Below are 15,829 nucleotides of genomic sequence, written 5' to 3'. Positions count from 1 at the left end.
GGGCGCGGCCCGCAGACACCCCGCTTCTGGAAAACAGGAAAGCCCGGCAGGCTGGCCCAGCCCTGCGGCCCACGCCCTCCCCACGGCCGCTCACCATTTTCCTTCCGGCCGTCGGCAGCCCGTCGCCAGCTCCTCGGGCCCCTTTAAGAATGGCACCGCACCCTTCCTGCCCGCGCCCGGCTTAACCGCCCCCGGCGAGAGACGGCGGCCGCGCAGGCGGGCACGTGACCGCGGACGGCAGCGAGCGAGGCCCAAAATTCCCCGGGACGCGCGAATCCGCCGCTGCCGGCGCCCTCTATCGGAGGATGGAACCGGTCCCAGGGGCGCAGGGTTGGGTGCCTTGAGGCTTTCTTCAAGCTGCCAGAGCGGATATCACAAAGCCCAGTTGGAGTCGGTGGTTTTAGTGGTAAACATGGATGCTGATCACGACTCTCTTCCATCATCTCCCGACCCCCGCCCAGAACTTCAGTCTGATCCCCGCCAACTTCCAGAACTTTAGTACTTATTTTTCTGATAGTGTTTATTTACTGCAATGCGGTTGAATAGCCGATATTTTAATGAGCCTTTTCATACTCAGGCCACTGCCTAAGGGCCTGTTGAAAAGTAAACTACATGTCCTGTCTTGTCAGGTTAGATGACTTCTACCCAACTGTTTAAATTCACACAACTCCTCACCAAACATAGCGAATCCTATTGTATGGGAATTAAAAATAAAAATTTGAAAAGCTACAAAACAATGCAAAAAAAAAAAGACTGTGGAAGTCAGGGACAGAAGCAAAAAAAAAAAAGTATTATAATCTAAGTCTTGGACCAAGGTGGAAACGGATTTGGTGACAAGTGCCCAGGGGTAATAGAATTCTCAACTACAGCAATATTGACATCTGTGGTGGGGTAATTCTTTGTTGTGGGTAGGTGTACAATCTATTATTTAACAGTATTGACAGTCTCTAACCACAAGAGGTCAGGTGTACTTTTCAAGTTTCAATAAGCAAAAATATCTCCAGATGTCAGATGGTGAGAGTGAAATCACTAGAACCAATGTTACTAATTAATGATCAGTATTATTCTGTTTCACATTTATAGGCAACAGAAACCTATTATCTATTATCTAATGTTGTAAGTTAATCATTCCAGAAGCCACATTTTAAAATATAGAATATTGGAGTTTTCATTTTACAGTTAACAGGCTGCAGGCCTCCAGTTGTTATAGAGGCCTGTAGCACACAAATACACAAAAGACAGCTAGGAAACATGCTAAAGAGGAAAGAAATAACAAGAACAATACCAACAAGCCAATTCAGCATCAATGGAGAGCTGAATTGGGACTCCAAGATGACTGCAGATGAGCCAGGAGACAGGACACAGGACATGATCATGGAGACACACTGGTATGCAGGCCAGCAGGTAGGTTGGTCCTAAATAGGTCGGTGCAGGAGGCAGATCCTCAGGAAATTCCCAGTCCCAGGCACTAGACTGACAGATTCAGTAACCTATCAGCCAAGTGCCTGCTCCTGCCTCCAGAGGTCCGGGCAAAACCACTACCTGGAAGGCAGGTGGGGGAGAGGGAGGGGGGTGTCCCCCAGCATGAAGACAAGATGTCAGACCCTACCATCCACCATGTGGCCAATATGGCGCTGGCCAGACCTGACCTCCTTACTTCAGTAAGACCACAGGAGACTTTTCCTAGAGAGACCTGGGAATTCAGTTGGTCAAGCTGTTAGGTTCTGCCAAAGTAATATAAGATTTTTCACAATTTTTCTTCTCTATAGCAGCATATACATATTGCATTCAGTGTTACCATGCATTGATCGCTTCAAAGTTTGGAATTCAAAGTTATAACACTTATTTAAATTCCTACCAATTGGCATTTCCAAAATTGAGATAACTTTTTCTCTCCTTAGAAATAATGTGGGATATAGAAAGGTCATGTGAAGAAAGAGTTGGAAGCATTAAGAAGAAATAAATAAAGGAACAATGAAGTTTTGACTTCTAAAATAGGATGTTGAATTCTAAGAAGCACCATCATTTTGAAGCTCTGTTAACATTTCAAAATCTGGACATTGATAATGTTGAAAAGGAAGAAGACTCCCTGAATTTAATTCTATATTACCTGGGTCATGATCTGACATTCAGCAATAGTGGTAGCCCAACTTGGTATTCTGAGATTCTAAGATAACTCTGCTAACTCCCAATACCTTGTCTGAGTCATATGGACTGAGATTCTAGCCAGCTCAGGACTTGTATCTCCAATTAACCAGCAGAAAGTGGGAAGTGGATCCTGTGGTTCGAGTGGTAGAAAACCACCCTTGAGCAGAAGAAGCTAAGGGGCAATGTCCTGTCCTTGAATTCAAGCCCCTATAGCTGCACCAAGAAAACAGAAGCACAAGTCCTAGTAATTTATTCTAAGGATATTCATTGCAATGTTCTTTATAGTAATAAAATAATCCCCAACAATTGAAAGCAGGCTGAATAAACTACGTTTCACAAATTAGAGATATAACAATTACAATTATGTTGTAGAAGCAAGTTCCTTCCTCAACACTACTCCAGAGAAAACGTGATTATTTGCCAGAAAATGCAAGAGACCCTAGGGAAAAACGTATTTTCCTAAGCATGAATTTTACTGGGGACTTGAGAGTGTGGAGACTTGTTATCCATCTTAATGCCAGTTCTCCCTTCTCCCTCTGTAAGAAAATCCTGATTTGTCATTGAGTTTGTTCCTGCTCAGAGTCAGGCTCCATTTCTCTGTAAGTAGGTGTGGCTTTAGGACTAAAGGAAAAAATTTATGAGACACTTCTGGGGAGGCTGCTTTGAGTGAAAGACTCCATAATTTCCTGTACTTCAAAGCTTCTGCTTCTGTTTTAATTTTTTCGCTGGTGCTTGGCTTGCTTGCTTGTGGCTGGTGCTCTACAATTTGAGCCACGCCCCAACTCTTGTATTACTTATTTAAAAAATTATTATGCAAAAATGAATATACTGGGGTTGGGGAGGTGGCTCAGTGGTAGAGCGATTGCCTTGCATGCATGAGGCCCTGGGTTCGATTCCTCAGCACCACATAAGCAGAAAAAAAGCCGGAAGCGGTGCTGTGGCTCAAGTGGTAGAGTGCTAGAATGAGCTGAAGAGATGAGGGACAAGCATCCAGGCCCAAAGTTCAGCCCCACAACCGGACCCCTTCCCCCAAAATAAAAGAAAGAAAAGAAAGAAAAAGCCAGAAGTGGCACTTTGGCTCAGGTGGTAGAGTGCTAGCCTTGAACAACAACAACAAAAAAGCAGCTCAGGGACAGCACCTAGGCCCTGAGTTCAAGCCCCAGCACCAAGGAGAGAGAGGGAGGGGAGAGGGGGGGAGAGAGAGATGAATATACTTTAAAGGTAAAGTTTTAGCTAATTCTCAATTGTGGAGTACTTTGTAGAACCCTAGACGGTAGACCTCCTTCTCTTTCCTAGAGTCTAATAATACGAGGTTGCAGGAATTAGAACTGCTGCACGTGGATCTCGTATAAACTCTCTTTGGGGAACCATTTGCCTAAATGTGCCTAAATTGTACCAGAGGTACCTGCCCCCTCCTCTGCCCCCGCCCCCAATTTCTATTTAAGAATTTGCCTGCAAAACAACGGTGACCTTTGGACCAGACTGGCGGAGAGGAGCCTGGTAAACCACCAATCCGGAGTGCCCGGGGGCGGTTCGAGGTCTTACCCTCCCCCTGCGCAGCCAATAGCTCGGGACAGGGGTGTGGCGAATCCTGCGGGCGACGTCATGATTGGCAAGCCGGCTCCCCAAGCCCGTGAGCCTGTCCCGGCTTCCAGTTCACCGGTGCCTCGGCGTGTGAAGAGCTGCGAAGTTTGTCTGCTCCCGGGCGCCGTAGCGGCTTTTACCGAGGCCGGGCAGGCCGGGCGGGCCGAGCTCGGTTGGGCTGGGCTGAGCCCAGGGGCTTGGAGCCCGGCTCAGCCCGTGAGACCCCCCCACCCCCCACCCCATGGCTGCGGTGTTTCTTGTCACACTTTATGAATACTCGCCGCTTTTCTATATCGCGGTGGTCTTCACTTGCTTCATCGTGACCACCGGCCTGGTACTAGGATGGTAAGTGTCCCAGGGCCGAACGGACAGACAGACAGACAGCTGGGGACCGGGGTCGCGGTCGTGGAGACCCGGTGGGCGCCGCGCCTGCGTCACCGCCCCGCCCCGAGCGCGGGTGGGCCGGGTCGTGGGGGCTCGTGGGGGCCGGTTGGGTTCGTGCCCCGCCGTGAGTGTGGGTGCGGAGCATCCACGCAGCGCTGGGATACAGAACTTGTCCAGGAGGTTTGTGTCCCTGAGTGGGGCCTGCTGTGCGCCCAGGGCGAGTCGGTCACCCAGCCTGGGGTGCACAGCACACGGTCGATCGCCGTGTGGTCCGCTCTGCGGAACTTAGAACCGGATTCTGTTACCGTTTGCGAAGCTTTCCATATCGATCCTGCGCCGTTTGCAGTCCAGAGGCGATCGAGAGATCTTCGAAGTACGCTGCACCGTGGAATGGAGACAGTTCACCGGTGGGAGACTGGAATGGACTGTTAACTCCTGAGGCAGTTCTTCCAAGCCCCGAGATTCTCGTTTTCTTTCATGAAGTGCCATTGGATCATGTTTAAGGAGCCCTGCGAACAGGGGCTAGCTGGAACTTACTTTCGTAGACAACAGCTTTTCTGGGTTTACAGTTCTTCAGAGACTTTTTGACATGAGGGTGTTTTGGACTGGGTGGAACAGTGGTCCTGAGCGATTACGGCCGTGGCCTGGAGAAATGGGAAACGACTTCACTGAAGAGAGAGACATGAGCTGAGCTTTGGAGAATGAATATTTTGGAAGATAGTTGAATGTTTACTGTATGGAAGAGAAGCATTTCTGAGACCACAGCATAATGAGAAGAAGAACAACAAAAAAAGACATGTTTGTGACTGAAGCAGACTTTGTAAGGAGTTCATAAATACTCCTTGATCACTTATATGCTTGTACTTTGAAGAAAGGACACAGACCTCTCAGTTTCTGAAAATCTGGGTCATTTTTAGGCACTAGCAAAAGCATTGTTTCTACACTGGTCTTCACCCTACCAGTGGTAGAGCAAAATATTCCTTATATGTGGATGGGTAAAGATGAAGCCCAAGCTTAATTTGTTGTTCTTGTTCCTTCTCCTCCTCCTCCTCCTTCTCCTCCTTCCTTTTTTGGAGATGAGGTTTTGCTGTGTAGCCCAATCTGGCTTTGGATCTGGGATCCTCCTGTATCAGCTCCCTCAGTGCTGAGATTATAGTTATACAGTATCATGCCCATAATTCATAATGCTCATAATGTATTGTTCTTGACCTGTCATATTTTAATTATTATTATTCATCTCATAAACGTTTTTAACTGGAAATTAAGAAGGTGTCACCCAAGTGACAAATCAGTCTTAAAGATTATACAGTGACTATAATGCTGATGTCATTCTCTTAAACACAATTTTCTTCCATCAGGAAAATAAATACCTGCATGATAACTACATCACATGCTTAAATCACCTCCTGTAGGTATAACTTATAGAGGTGGAGGTCCAGGTAATTTTCTAACTTCTGGAAGTCTGGGTTAAGCACTACTGAGGCTACAAGATCATGTGAAATGCCAGTTACTTCCATCTTGATTTGGATTTCAGCTAGTCATTGTGAGCCCAACCCAGCCATTCTTTCATCTGGTTTAGCTTTGCCCATGTAGATAAACAGTGTTAATTGCAAACCTAAGCTAGGGCCACAGTTTTATGTATGTGTGTTTGTGCCAGCACTGACACTTGAACTCAAGGTCTTATATTTTTGCTTGGCCTTTCACTGATGGCTGGCGCCCTACCACTGGAGCCATTTCCAACTTTTTACTGGTTAATTGGAGATAAGAGTCTCCTAGTTTTATCTGTCTGGCTCTAAACCATGATCTTCAGATCTCAGACTGCTGATATGAGGCACCAGCACCCAGCTAGGTCACAAATTTATTGACTACTATGACAAAAACCTGGACATTATTTTGATCTTATGAAAACATCTTTCTAATAATCCAGCATCTTTATAACCTCCAAGCCAGGATCTTAAACTAGTTAACTTACCATACTGTCACCTTTGTCATTTTTCACCCTTTCCAAATATCATCCCTCTTGATTATCAGTTTTCTTTTCTTACTCTAGTACCACTGAGTTTCTTTTCCTTTGCTTCTTTTCTTTGCTCTGTGTCAACCTGCATTGACGCAATTATTGAATCCCAATAACAACAGTCAAAAAACCATGAGATGGAGGTACAATATTTCCATTTAACTATTCAGTGGTTTCTATGAGCTTTAATACAAAAGCTCCTGCCATCACTGTGCAGAAAGGAACCCCAAATGCCATATACATTATTTAACAGTTTCAAATAATCAAGGACCCTAATAGCAGCCTCCTGTCTCCTGTGGAGTACAATTTATTAAGCTGTTGCCTGTCAGCTTCCTACTACCCTTATATATTCTGTGAATCTGGACAGATTTCTCCTTTGCTACCTGGCTACCTATCAGATTTCTAAGAGGGGAGACAGACTAGAAATCTGGAAGAGAATTGCTGCTTGGGGAGGGGGGGGAAGGGGGGATGCGGGAGAGTGGGGGGGGTGGGTGCTGGTAGCTCACACCTGTAATCCTAGCTACTCAGGAGGCAGAGATGTGAGGGTCATGGTAAAGCCAGCCCTGGCAGGAGAATCTGTGATATTCTCATCTCCACTTAACCACCAGAAAACTGGAAGTGATGCTGTGTCTCAAAGTGGTAGAGTGCTAACCTTGAGCAAAAGAGCTCAGTGACAGTGCCGAGGCCCTGAGTTTAAGCCCCACAACCAGGAAAAAAAAAAAAATAAAGATTAGCTGCTTTTAGCTTGGTTCCTTTTCTCTTTCTTCCCCAGTAATAGTGGACCCATTGTGGCAGGTCTCAGTTGTTTCTGTTTATTATTTTCTACTCTCCTAGAATACTCCCTTAAAGACACAGTATGCTTTCCTCAGGTCTGAGATCTAGCTCATGGAGTCATTCACCAAATTTTTAAATTGTAGTCATTCTCTTTTCATCTTTAATATTAACAGTATTTTAATATTAACATTTTAAAACATTAATTTCCCTTTGTGAATACACACTGTGGTTTTGGTTTCCTTGCTTGACTGTGACTGATAAAGGGTTCATTAAAAATAGAATCCTAGGGAGAAAAATATCCACAAAAATAGGACTTGGGGTTTGGATTGGTTGTTTGTGTTTTTTTTTTTTTTTGACTACTTGCTAATGAAAAATAAGATGCTAGTAATTGATGCCATTTAGCGACATCATAATTAAATTCTACCTTTAGTTGATTTGATACAATGATTTCTGATGCAGTTGCCATCGGGGACCTGGTAGTTAAAGCACTTGACTGTTAAGCAGTAATGGTGACTGTAGGTACCAAGGAAGAGGTAAGATAAGACACTTCTGAGTTCAATGGAGCATTCATAGAAATAAAACAATGGACACAACTCTCTAAACTCTCAAATCAGATCTTAGAGAATCAGTTTTCTGTAGTTTTTTTTGTGTTGATGGAGCTTGAACTCATGCCTGGGCAATGTTCCTCAACTTTTTTGCTCAAGGGGTAGCTCTCTATATCTAAGTCACAGCTCCACGTCAGACTTTTGGTGGTTAATTGGAGATATGAATCTCAAGGACCTCCCAGTTTGGTGTGGTTTAGAGCCATGACCCTCAGATCTCAACCTCCAAAGTAGCTAGGATGATAGTCATGAGCCACCAGTGCTTAGCAGTTTCCTTGGTTCTTTATTTTGCATAGTCACAGAGTCAGTCTTGCTAAAAACTGAACTCAGTGGTAATTGTACTGGAAATAAAATTCCCAGCCTGAATTTTCAATGTGGCAGGACACTAAATTGTAAAGGAATGGAATCCTGAGACTTGTAATGGAGACATGTAGATAAACATAGAGCTGAGAATCCTGAAACCCCAGGCATTCTGAGTCTACTTTATTGATGGAGGCAACTACCCTTCCATGTGTAAGAAGAGAAGGCTTTCCTGTTATAATCTTTCTTCAGGCAGTCACTGTCCAAACGAATGGCCATACTTAAAAAGAGTCCTACCTTTTGCCCTGAGATCTCTGCATTTTCCACAGTACTGAGTAAAAAAATGTGACTTTATTGGAAATAATCATTCCTTTAAAGAATTGCAAATTTGGTAATTTGTGTCTGTGGAAACCTGAGGAACAGATTTTAAGTATGTTAGCCACTGGCGTAGAATGTAAAACTAGATGAGATCAGAGTTTCAGTAGTACTTGTTTGGTTGACTAAAATTTAGTTCTGAGATGGTATTTGTTTGATAAGGTGGAGATGTTTAGTGCTGTGCTTCTGATTCGTGTGTGTGTGTGTGTGTGTGTGTGTGTGTATATTAGTGCTGTGCTTCTGATTCATATGTGTGTGTGTGTGTCCTGGGGCTTGAACTCAGGGCTGTGTGTGTGTGTGTGTGTGTGTGTGTGTCCTGGGGCTTGAACTCAGGGCCTTGATGCTATCATGAGTTTTTTTTTATTAAAGGCTTTTGAGCCACAGCTCTACTTCCTGCTTTTTGGTGGTTAACTGGAAAAGAGTCTCACATACTTTCTTTTTTTTTTTTCTTTTTTTGTCGGTTATGGGGCTTGACCTCTGGGCTTGGGCACTGTCCCTTAGCTCTTCAGCTCAAGGCGAGCGCTCTACCACTTGAGCCACAGCTCCACTTCCTGTTTTCTAGTGGTTTATTGAAGATAAGAGTCTCACGGACTTTCCTGCCCCGGCTGGCTTTGAACCAGGATCCTCAGATCTCAACCTCCTGAGTAGCTAGGATTACGGGCGTGAGCCACTGGCGCCCAGCAGTAATAATTGTGGATTATCTTTTTTTGTTGTTGTTGTTGGTTGTGGGGCTTGAACTCTGGGCTTGGGCGCTGTCCCTCAGCTCAAGGTTCTACCACTTGAGCTACAGCGCCACTTAAGAGTATCATACTTTCTTGTCCACACTGATCCTCAGATCTCAGCTTCCTAAGTGGCTTATAGTAGTGAGCCATCAACCCCTGATTTTTTTCTTTTTTTTTTTTGAATTTTATTTTATTTTTTTTATTTTTGGGTCCGGTCATGGGGCCTGAACTCTGGGCCTGGGAGCTGTCTCTCAGCTCTTCAGCTCAAGGCTAGTGCTCTACCACTTGAACCACAGCACCACTTCCGGCTTTTTTTCTTTTTGCTTATGTGGTGCTGAGGAATTGAACCCAGGGCCTCATGCATGCAAGGTAAGTGCTCTACCACTGAGCCACCTTCCCAGCCCTGGTTTTTTTTTTTTTTTGTATGTATTAGGGCTTTAAATTTGCCTTATAACTAACAAGTGTGATATCCTGAATTCAAACACCAGTACTGCCAAAACCAGTTCTTAAAAGTACTGCCAATTTTTGTTTTAGAAGTACTGCAGTGTATAATGTGCTATTAATCTCATTCAGTATATTTTTCATTTCAGACATTTTATTTTATGTCTCTAACAATTGATTTGAACTTTAAAATATCTTCCATATTGCTATCCTTTATCTTTTGAACATACGAAATAGAATTATAACAACTATTTATATTTGTCTACCAATTCTAATATCTTGGTCATTTCTGTTATACATTCCTATTTCTATATACATTTTCTATTTCTCCTTTGTAATATTTTTCTGCATCTTTGAATGCCAGTTAGTTTTTTACAAAAACATTGTAAGCATTGCAAAACATTGTGAATTTTACCCTAAAGGGTACTAAGTATTTTTGTCTTCCTATAAATATTCTTGAGCTTTGTTTCAGGTCACAGTTACCTGGAAAAGTTTGATCTCTTAACTTAGAGACTTGCTCTCAGCTTTGTTAGCAGAACTGGAGCAGTCATATCTAATTGCAGTAAAATTAAATTCATCATCTTGAATTAATTTCTATCACATTTGTTAATATTTGTTAATAATAATTTTTCTCAACATTAGATTTATTGGTGTATTTGAAATTTTGATTTACAACCTAAATTTTAGTGGAAAGTATTTTTGTTTTGTTCTTATCCTCATTGTTTAGCCATTTTATAATTATCAAAGCCCAGATGTTTAGAATCTCCAATTTCAGAGCCAGGTCTTATAATGAAAGTTCTATTCCAGATTGATATTAGCTTAACCCAGCTTCTGGTGTGATAGCCATGATTCCTGTCTTGAGAGGACAATTTCTTTCTTTCTTTTTTTTTTTGGTCTGTCTTGGGGCTTGAACTCTGGGCTTGGGCGCTGTCCCTCAGCTCTACAGCTCAATGCGACCGCTCTACCACTTGAGCTACAGCGCCACTTCTGGTTTTCTGGTGGTTTATTGGAGATAGGAGTCTCAAGGTCTTTCCTGCCCGGGCTGGCTTTGAACTATGATCCTCAGATCTCAGCCTCCTGAGTAGCTAGGATTACAGGTGTGACCCACCGGCACCTGGCTGAGAGGACAATTTCTAATGGCCTCCTTAGGATGTGAATGCTTAGTTACCACTGCCTGCTAAATTCATAACCAACCAAAGTGTGGTGACAAACCTTCCTTATGATTTTTCCATGTTCAGATCCATAAGGATACTTGTCTTTAAACCCAGCTAGGTCTCATTTTTTTCTAGCATTTATTAAAACATTTTTCAAACATTCATAATGCTAGAAAGAATACACATTTACCATATCTTAGATTCCATCATCACCATTTTCCCCTAACTTCCTATCTGCTTGCTTATCAACCTTCTGTCCAATATCAGTCTATCTTATTTTGGGAAGCACTTCAAAAGAACTTGTACTCTTTACATAAAAGTGCGAGGGTATTGGCATCAACACCTAAAGTTACATTTACATAAAAGTGCGAGGGTATTGGCATCAACACCTAAAATTACATTTGCTTATGTTTTTAGTTCTTTTCTTAAATTTGGGATAATGTGTACATAGTATGAAATTTCTAGATCAGAAGCATTCCATCTGTCCATCTGTTTAGTTCAGATTTCCATCATCACATTCCCTACTCCCACAGTCTAGTGTTCTCTTTTGTATTTCTACCATAGATTAGCATGCCTACTTTAGAATTTCATATGAAGGAACCCTGCACAATGTACTCTTTTCTCTAGGGATTCTTGTGCACATCATGATGTATTTGAGATTTATTCATGTAGTTATAGCCATGAGTTATCTCTTTATCACTGCTGAGTACTCATTCCTTTATTTAAATATACCGGATTGTTTATTCATTTCTGCAGGTTCTTTCTTTGACTTTTATCTACCACTGCTGTGTTTGCAGGGAAAAGCACATCAAAATGAATCCAACTGAAGTATCCCAGTGTCACTGGTGTGGATTCTTTCTAGGTTATTTTACTTACTTTATTTTTCTTCTTTTTAAAATTTATGTATTTTCTTCTTTGAGTTATTTTATTTCACTTGAGTTAGCTTAGCTGTTTTTTTAATTTTCCTAGAAATTACATTTTGTATCCTTTGTTTTCCTTCTGTTTGTTCTATGTGCATTGTCCTAGGAAATTTAAATATGAAGATGTAGGCTGGAGGTGTAGATCAAGTGGTAAAGTTCCAAGGCCCCAAGTTCAAGCTCTGGTATCAGCAAAAATAAAATAAAATATAAATAAAATAAAAGTAGAAAATATGTAAATGAAGGTCTGTATTTGGAATTTTCTTTTTATATTTATTTAGAGGAGGAGGTAGTAGTAAAGTTTGAACTCAGGGCTTTGTACTTTACTAGGCAGGCACTCTACATGAGTCATGCTTGTAGAACTTTTTATTTTTTTCTATACAAATTATGTTTTAAAAATTCCCTTAGTGAAGGGAAGGGGTGAAGAAATGGAGGAAGAAGGTTGAACAAATGTAGTCATGCTATTCAGTATACACTATGTGGAAAATAAACTATGTAACTTGTAGGTAGGGACAGGAAGGGGAAACTAGAGAAAGCAAAGGAAAGGGTGACATTGTCCAAAAAGAATTGTTACAAAAATGATAACCTCTCTGTACAACTCCTTAATAATAACAATAAAATTATATTTAAAGCTGGGTGCTGGTGGCTTATGCCTGTAATCCTAGGTACTCAGGAGGCTGAGATCTAAGGATTGTAGTTCGAAGCCAGCCTAGGCAGGAAAAGTCCATAAGACTTTTATATCCAACTAACCACAAAATGCTGGAAGTAGAGCTTTGTCTCAAGTGGTAGAGCACTAGCCTTGAGCCCAGGGACAGTGCCTAGACCCTGAGTTCAAGCCCCACAACTAACCTCCCTTCTCCCCTCAATTCAAGCCTTAGTATTAGCACACAAAAAACATGATGTTAAAAGAAAAATCCCGACTTATAAATTGTACCAAATAGTTTGAATATCGTACATATATACATATACATACATGAATATGTACATATATATATATATATTTGGATTGCATCTTTTTTAGAATGTTATCACTGTGTTCCTTTATTGTTGTCAGAATATTAAGAATAAAACTCTTTGTGAATTTTCAAAAGTATGTTGATTCACCACATGAACAACTTTGCAGTTTTCTGGGACACTCCCTCAATTCTACATTAATTCTAAAAACTAATCTGAGTTACTAAGTTAGTCTCTTTCTGTGTTTACATTTAAAGAAATAAATAATAAAGTGTAACATACTTTTATGTAACAAAATTTATTAAAATTATATTTTATCTCTCTCCCTCTCTTTTTTTTTAACTTTCTTCAGGTTTGGTTGGGATGTTCCAGTAATTCTGAGGAATTCAGAAGAGACTCAGTTCAGCACAAGAGTTTTCAAAAAGCAAATGAGACAAGTGAAGAACCCTTTTGGCTTAGAGATCACTAACCCATCCACAGCTTCAATTACAAGTTGGTGACTATTTCCCAAAGATTCCATTGTACACCTGCATCTTAGCCCTTCTCTTTTTGGCTTGCTTTCTCTTCACTCAGTTTTTAACCAAACATTCGTTTAATACCTATTTTGTTCAGAGACCAGACTGAATACTGAAGATACAAATTAAGAATTTATAAATTGTGTTTCTGAGTAGTTTACCGAGTAGTAAACAGAAGCAGTCAGATATGACATAAGAAAATACACTGACCTGTAATATGTGATAGTTCAAATGCTAGTACGTAAAACGATTCTCACTTTAATTTTTCCACTTCTGCAGAGTTTACACTTTCACATTTTCTTATTTTTTTCTAACTTCTAGTACACACACAAAACTGTATATTTTCTTCTCAATTTATGTAATAGTCAACTTTATTCATTGTAGAGAACTTTTATAGATTCTTGGAGTTTTTTTGGTTTGTTTATTTAGCTCTTTTCTCTCTCCCTTTTTTTTTTGGCAGTCTTGGGTTTAAACTTAGGGCCTTGAACACTGCTACTTGAGCCACATCTACAGTCCCATTAACTTTTCGTATTCATTTCAGAGCTACATTAACATCATTTGTCAGAGGTCTCATACACTGCTCCCTTTCTATCAAGTATACAAAGTCTATACTCAAGTATTTTATGTAGCTCTGAATCTTGGGATTTCTTCCTGGAGGTCTAATTTGTTTAACAAAGCAAATAATGGTGTGAGTTTTATATGTCTGTAAGCTGAATTTTTTCTTTTCTTTCTTTTAAAAAAAAATCAGCATTGGGGCTTGAACTACCTCCATTTTTGGTCTTTTGACCTTTTAGTCTTTTGGTCTTTTATTGGAGATAAGAGTCTCAGCAGCTGGGTGCTGGTGGCTCACACCTGTAATCCTTGCTACTAAGGAAGCTGAGATCTAAGAATCAGGGTTCAAAGCCAGCCCAGGCAGGAAAATCCATGAGACTCTTATCTCCAATAAATCACCAGAAAACCGGAAGTGGTACTGTGGCTTAAGAGGTAGGGTGCTCACCTTTAGCTGAAGAGCTCAGGGATAGCACCCAGGCACAGAGTTCAAGCCCCATGACCACCCTTCCCCAATCACCTCCCTCCCTGAAAAAAAAAGAGTCTCTCAGCTTTGTCTGCCTTGGCTGTCTTTTGTTTGTTGGTTTGTTTTTGGTTGGGTCATAGAGAAGTTCTGTGTTTAGTTTTTTGAGGAACCTCCAAATTGTCTTTCAGAGTGGTTATACTAGTTTACATTCCCACCAACAGTGCAATAGGGTTCCTTTTTCCCTACTTCCCACCAGCATTTGTTGTTGTTCTAGTTTTGTTTTGTTCTGTTTTTTTTGTCAGTCATGGGGCTTGAACTCTGGGCCTAGGTGCTGTCCCTCAGCTCTTCAGCTAAATGTGAGCGCTTTATCACTTGAGCCACAGCACCACTTCCGTTTTTCTCGTGGTGTATTAGAGATAAGAGTCTCATGGACGTTTCTGTCCTGGATGACTTTGAGCCAAAATCCTCAGAGCTCAGCCTCTGAGTAGCTAGGATTACACTCTGAGCCACTGCTGCATGGCTTTTGTTCTAGTTCTTGATGGTAGCCAGTCTTACTGGGGAGAGATGGAATCTCAATGTTGTTTTGGTTCCTGTTTCTTTTATGGCTAGGTATGATGAGCATTTCCTTATGTGTTTATTTGCCATTCTTCTGAGAAGTCTCTCTTTAGCTCCCTTGCCCATTTAGTGATTGGTTTATTGCTTATGTGGTGCTGAGGAATCGAACCCAGGGCCTCATGCATGCAAGGCAAGCGCTCTACCACTGAGCCACCTTCCCAGCCCTATGGGTTGATTTTGTATCCTGATACTTTGCCAAAGTTATTGATCAGTTCTAGGAGCTTGGGGGTAGAGTCGAGTCCCTCAAGGCCTTTAGCCATAAGATCATGTCATCTACAAATAGGGAGTTTGACTTCTTTCCCTATGTGAATCCTTTTTATATCTTCTTCTTGCCTTATTAATCTGGCTAGGAGTTTCAGAGTTATATTGTAAAGGAGTGAAGAAAGTGGACATCTTTATCTTATTTCTGATTTTAAAGGAAATGGTTTTAGTTTTTCATGGTTTAGAATAATTTTGTCTGTTAGTCTGTTGTATATAGCTTTGATTATGTTGAGGTATAGTCCTTCTATTCCTAGTTTCTCCAGAGCCTTTAACATGAATGGATGTTAGATTTTGTTGAAGGCTTTTTCTGGATCTTCTGAGATAATCATATAATTCTGTCTTCAGCACTGTTAAGGTGGTGTATTACATTTATTGATTTATGTATATTAAACCAGCCTTTCATCTCTGGGTTAAAACCCACTTGATCATAGTGTATAACATTTTTGATTAGATGTTGAATTTTATTGGCTAGTATTTTATTAAGGAGTTTTACATCTGTGTTCTTTAGAGGGATTGGTCTAAACTTCCCTTTTTTCGTTGGATCCTTACCTGGCTTTGGATGAATGTAATGCTGGGTTCATAAAATGTGTTTGGTAGTGATCTTTACATTTCTATTTCATGGAAAAGTTTGAGGAGTACTGGTATTAATTCGTCTTTAAAAGTCTTGTAAAGCCAGGTGCTGGTGGCTCACATCTGCAATCCTAGTTACTGAGGAGGATGGTGATTGGAAGTCAGCCCAGACAGGAAAGTCCATGGGACTCTTATCTCCAATTAACCACCAGAAAACTGGAAGTGGCACTGTGGCTTAAAGTGTTAGAGCACTATTACTGAGCAAAAAAAACCCTCAGGGTTTGAGACAGCACCCAAGCCTTGAGTTCAAGTCCCATGACCAGAAAAAAATAAAAAGGTCTTGGGGCTGGGAAGGTGGCTCAGTGGTAGAGCGCTTGCCTTGCATGCCAGAGGCCCTGGGTTCGATTCCTCAGCACCACATAAGCAAAAAGAAAAAAGCCGGAAGTGGCGCTGTGGCTCAAGTGGTAGAGTGCTAGCCTTGAGC

General features: G+C 41.5%; 2 protein-coding genes across 3 annotated transcripts in view; one reads left to right on the top strand and one right to left on the bottom strand.

Moving 5' to 3' along the window:
- Nucleotides 1-188, bottom strand: part of Gmfb (glia maturation factor, beta) — a 15,154-nt gene extending 14,966 nt beyond the window's left edge. For both annotated transcript variants that reach the window (XM_013012247.1, XM_013012248.1), the window contains exon 1: nucleotides 95-188. In XM_013012247.1, coding sequence (XP_012867701.1) covers nucleotides 95-97 — 3 coding nt within the window. In that variant the 5' untranslated portion in view covers nucleotides 98-188. The remainder of the gene's footprint in view (nucleotides 1-94) is intronic.
- A 3,631-nt stretch (nucleotides 189-3,819) lies between these two features.
- The window catches only part of Cgrrf1 (cell growth regulator with ring finger domain 1), a 21,008-nt gene continuing 8,998 nt past the window's right edge, over nucleotides 3,820-15,829 (top strand). Inside the window, exons 1-2 of the mRNA XM_013012341.1 lie at nucleotides 3,820-4,077; nucleotides 12,722-12,861. Coding sequence (XP_012867795.1) covers nucleotides 3,974-4,077; nucleotides 12,722-12,861 — 244 coding nt within the window. The 5' untranslated portion in view covers nucleotides 3,820-3,973. The remainder of the gene's footprint in view (nucleotides 4,078-12,721; nucleotides 12,862-15,829) is intronic.

This window comes from Dipodomys ordii, unplaced genomic scaffold (assembly GCF_000151885.1).
Source record: "Dipodomys ordii isolate 6190 unplaced genomic scaffold, Dord_2.0 Scaffold16, whole genome shotgun sequence".
Taxonomy (NCBI): Eukaryota; Metazoa; Chordata; class Mammalia; order Rodentia; family Heteromyidae; genus Dipodomys; species Dipodomys ordii.
This window is presented reverse-complemented; position numbering and strand designations above follow the sequence as displayed.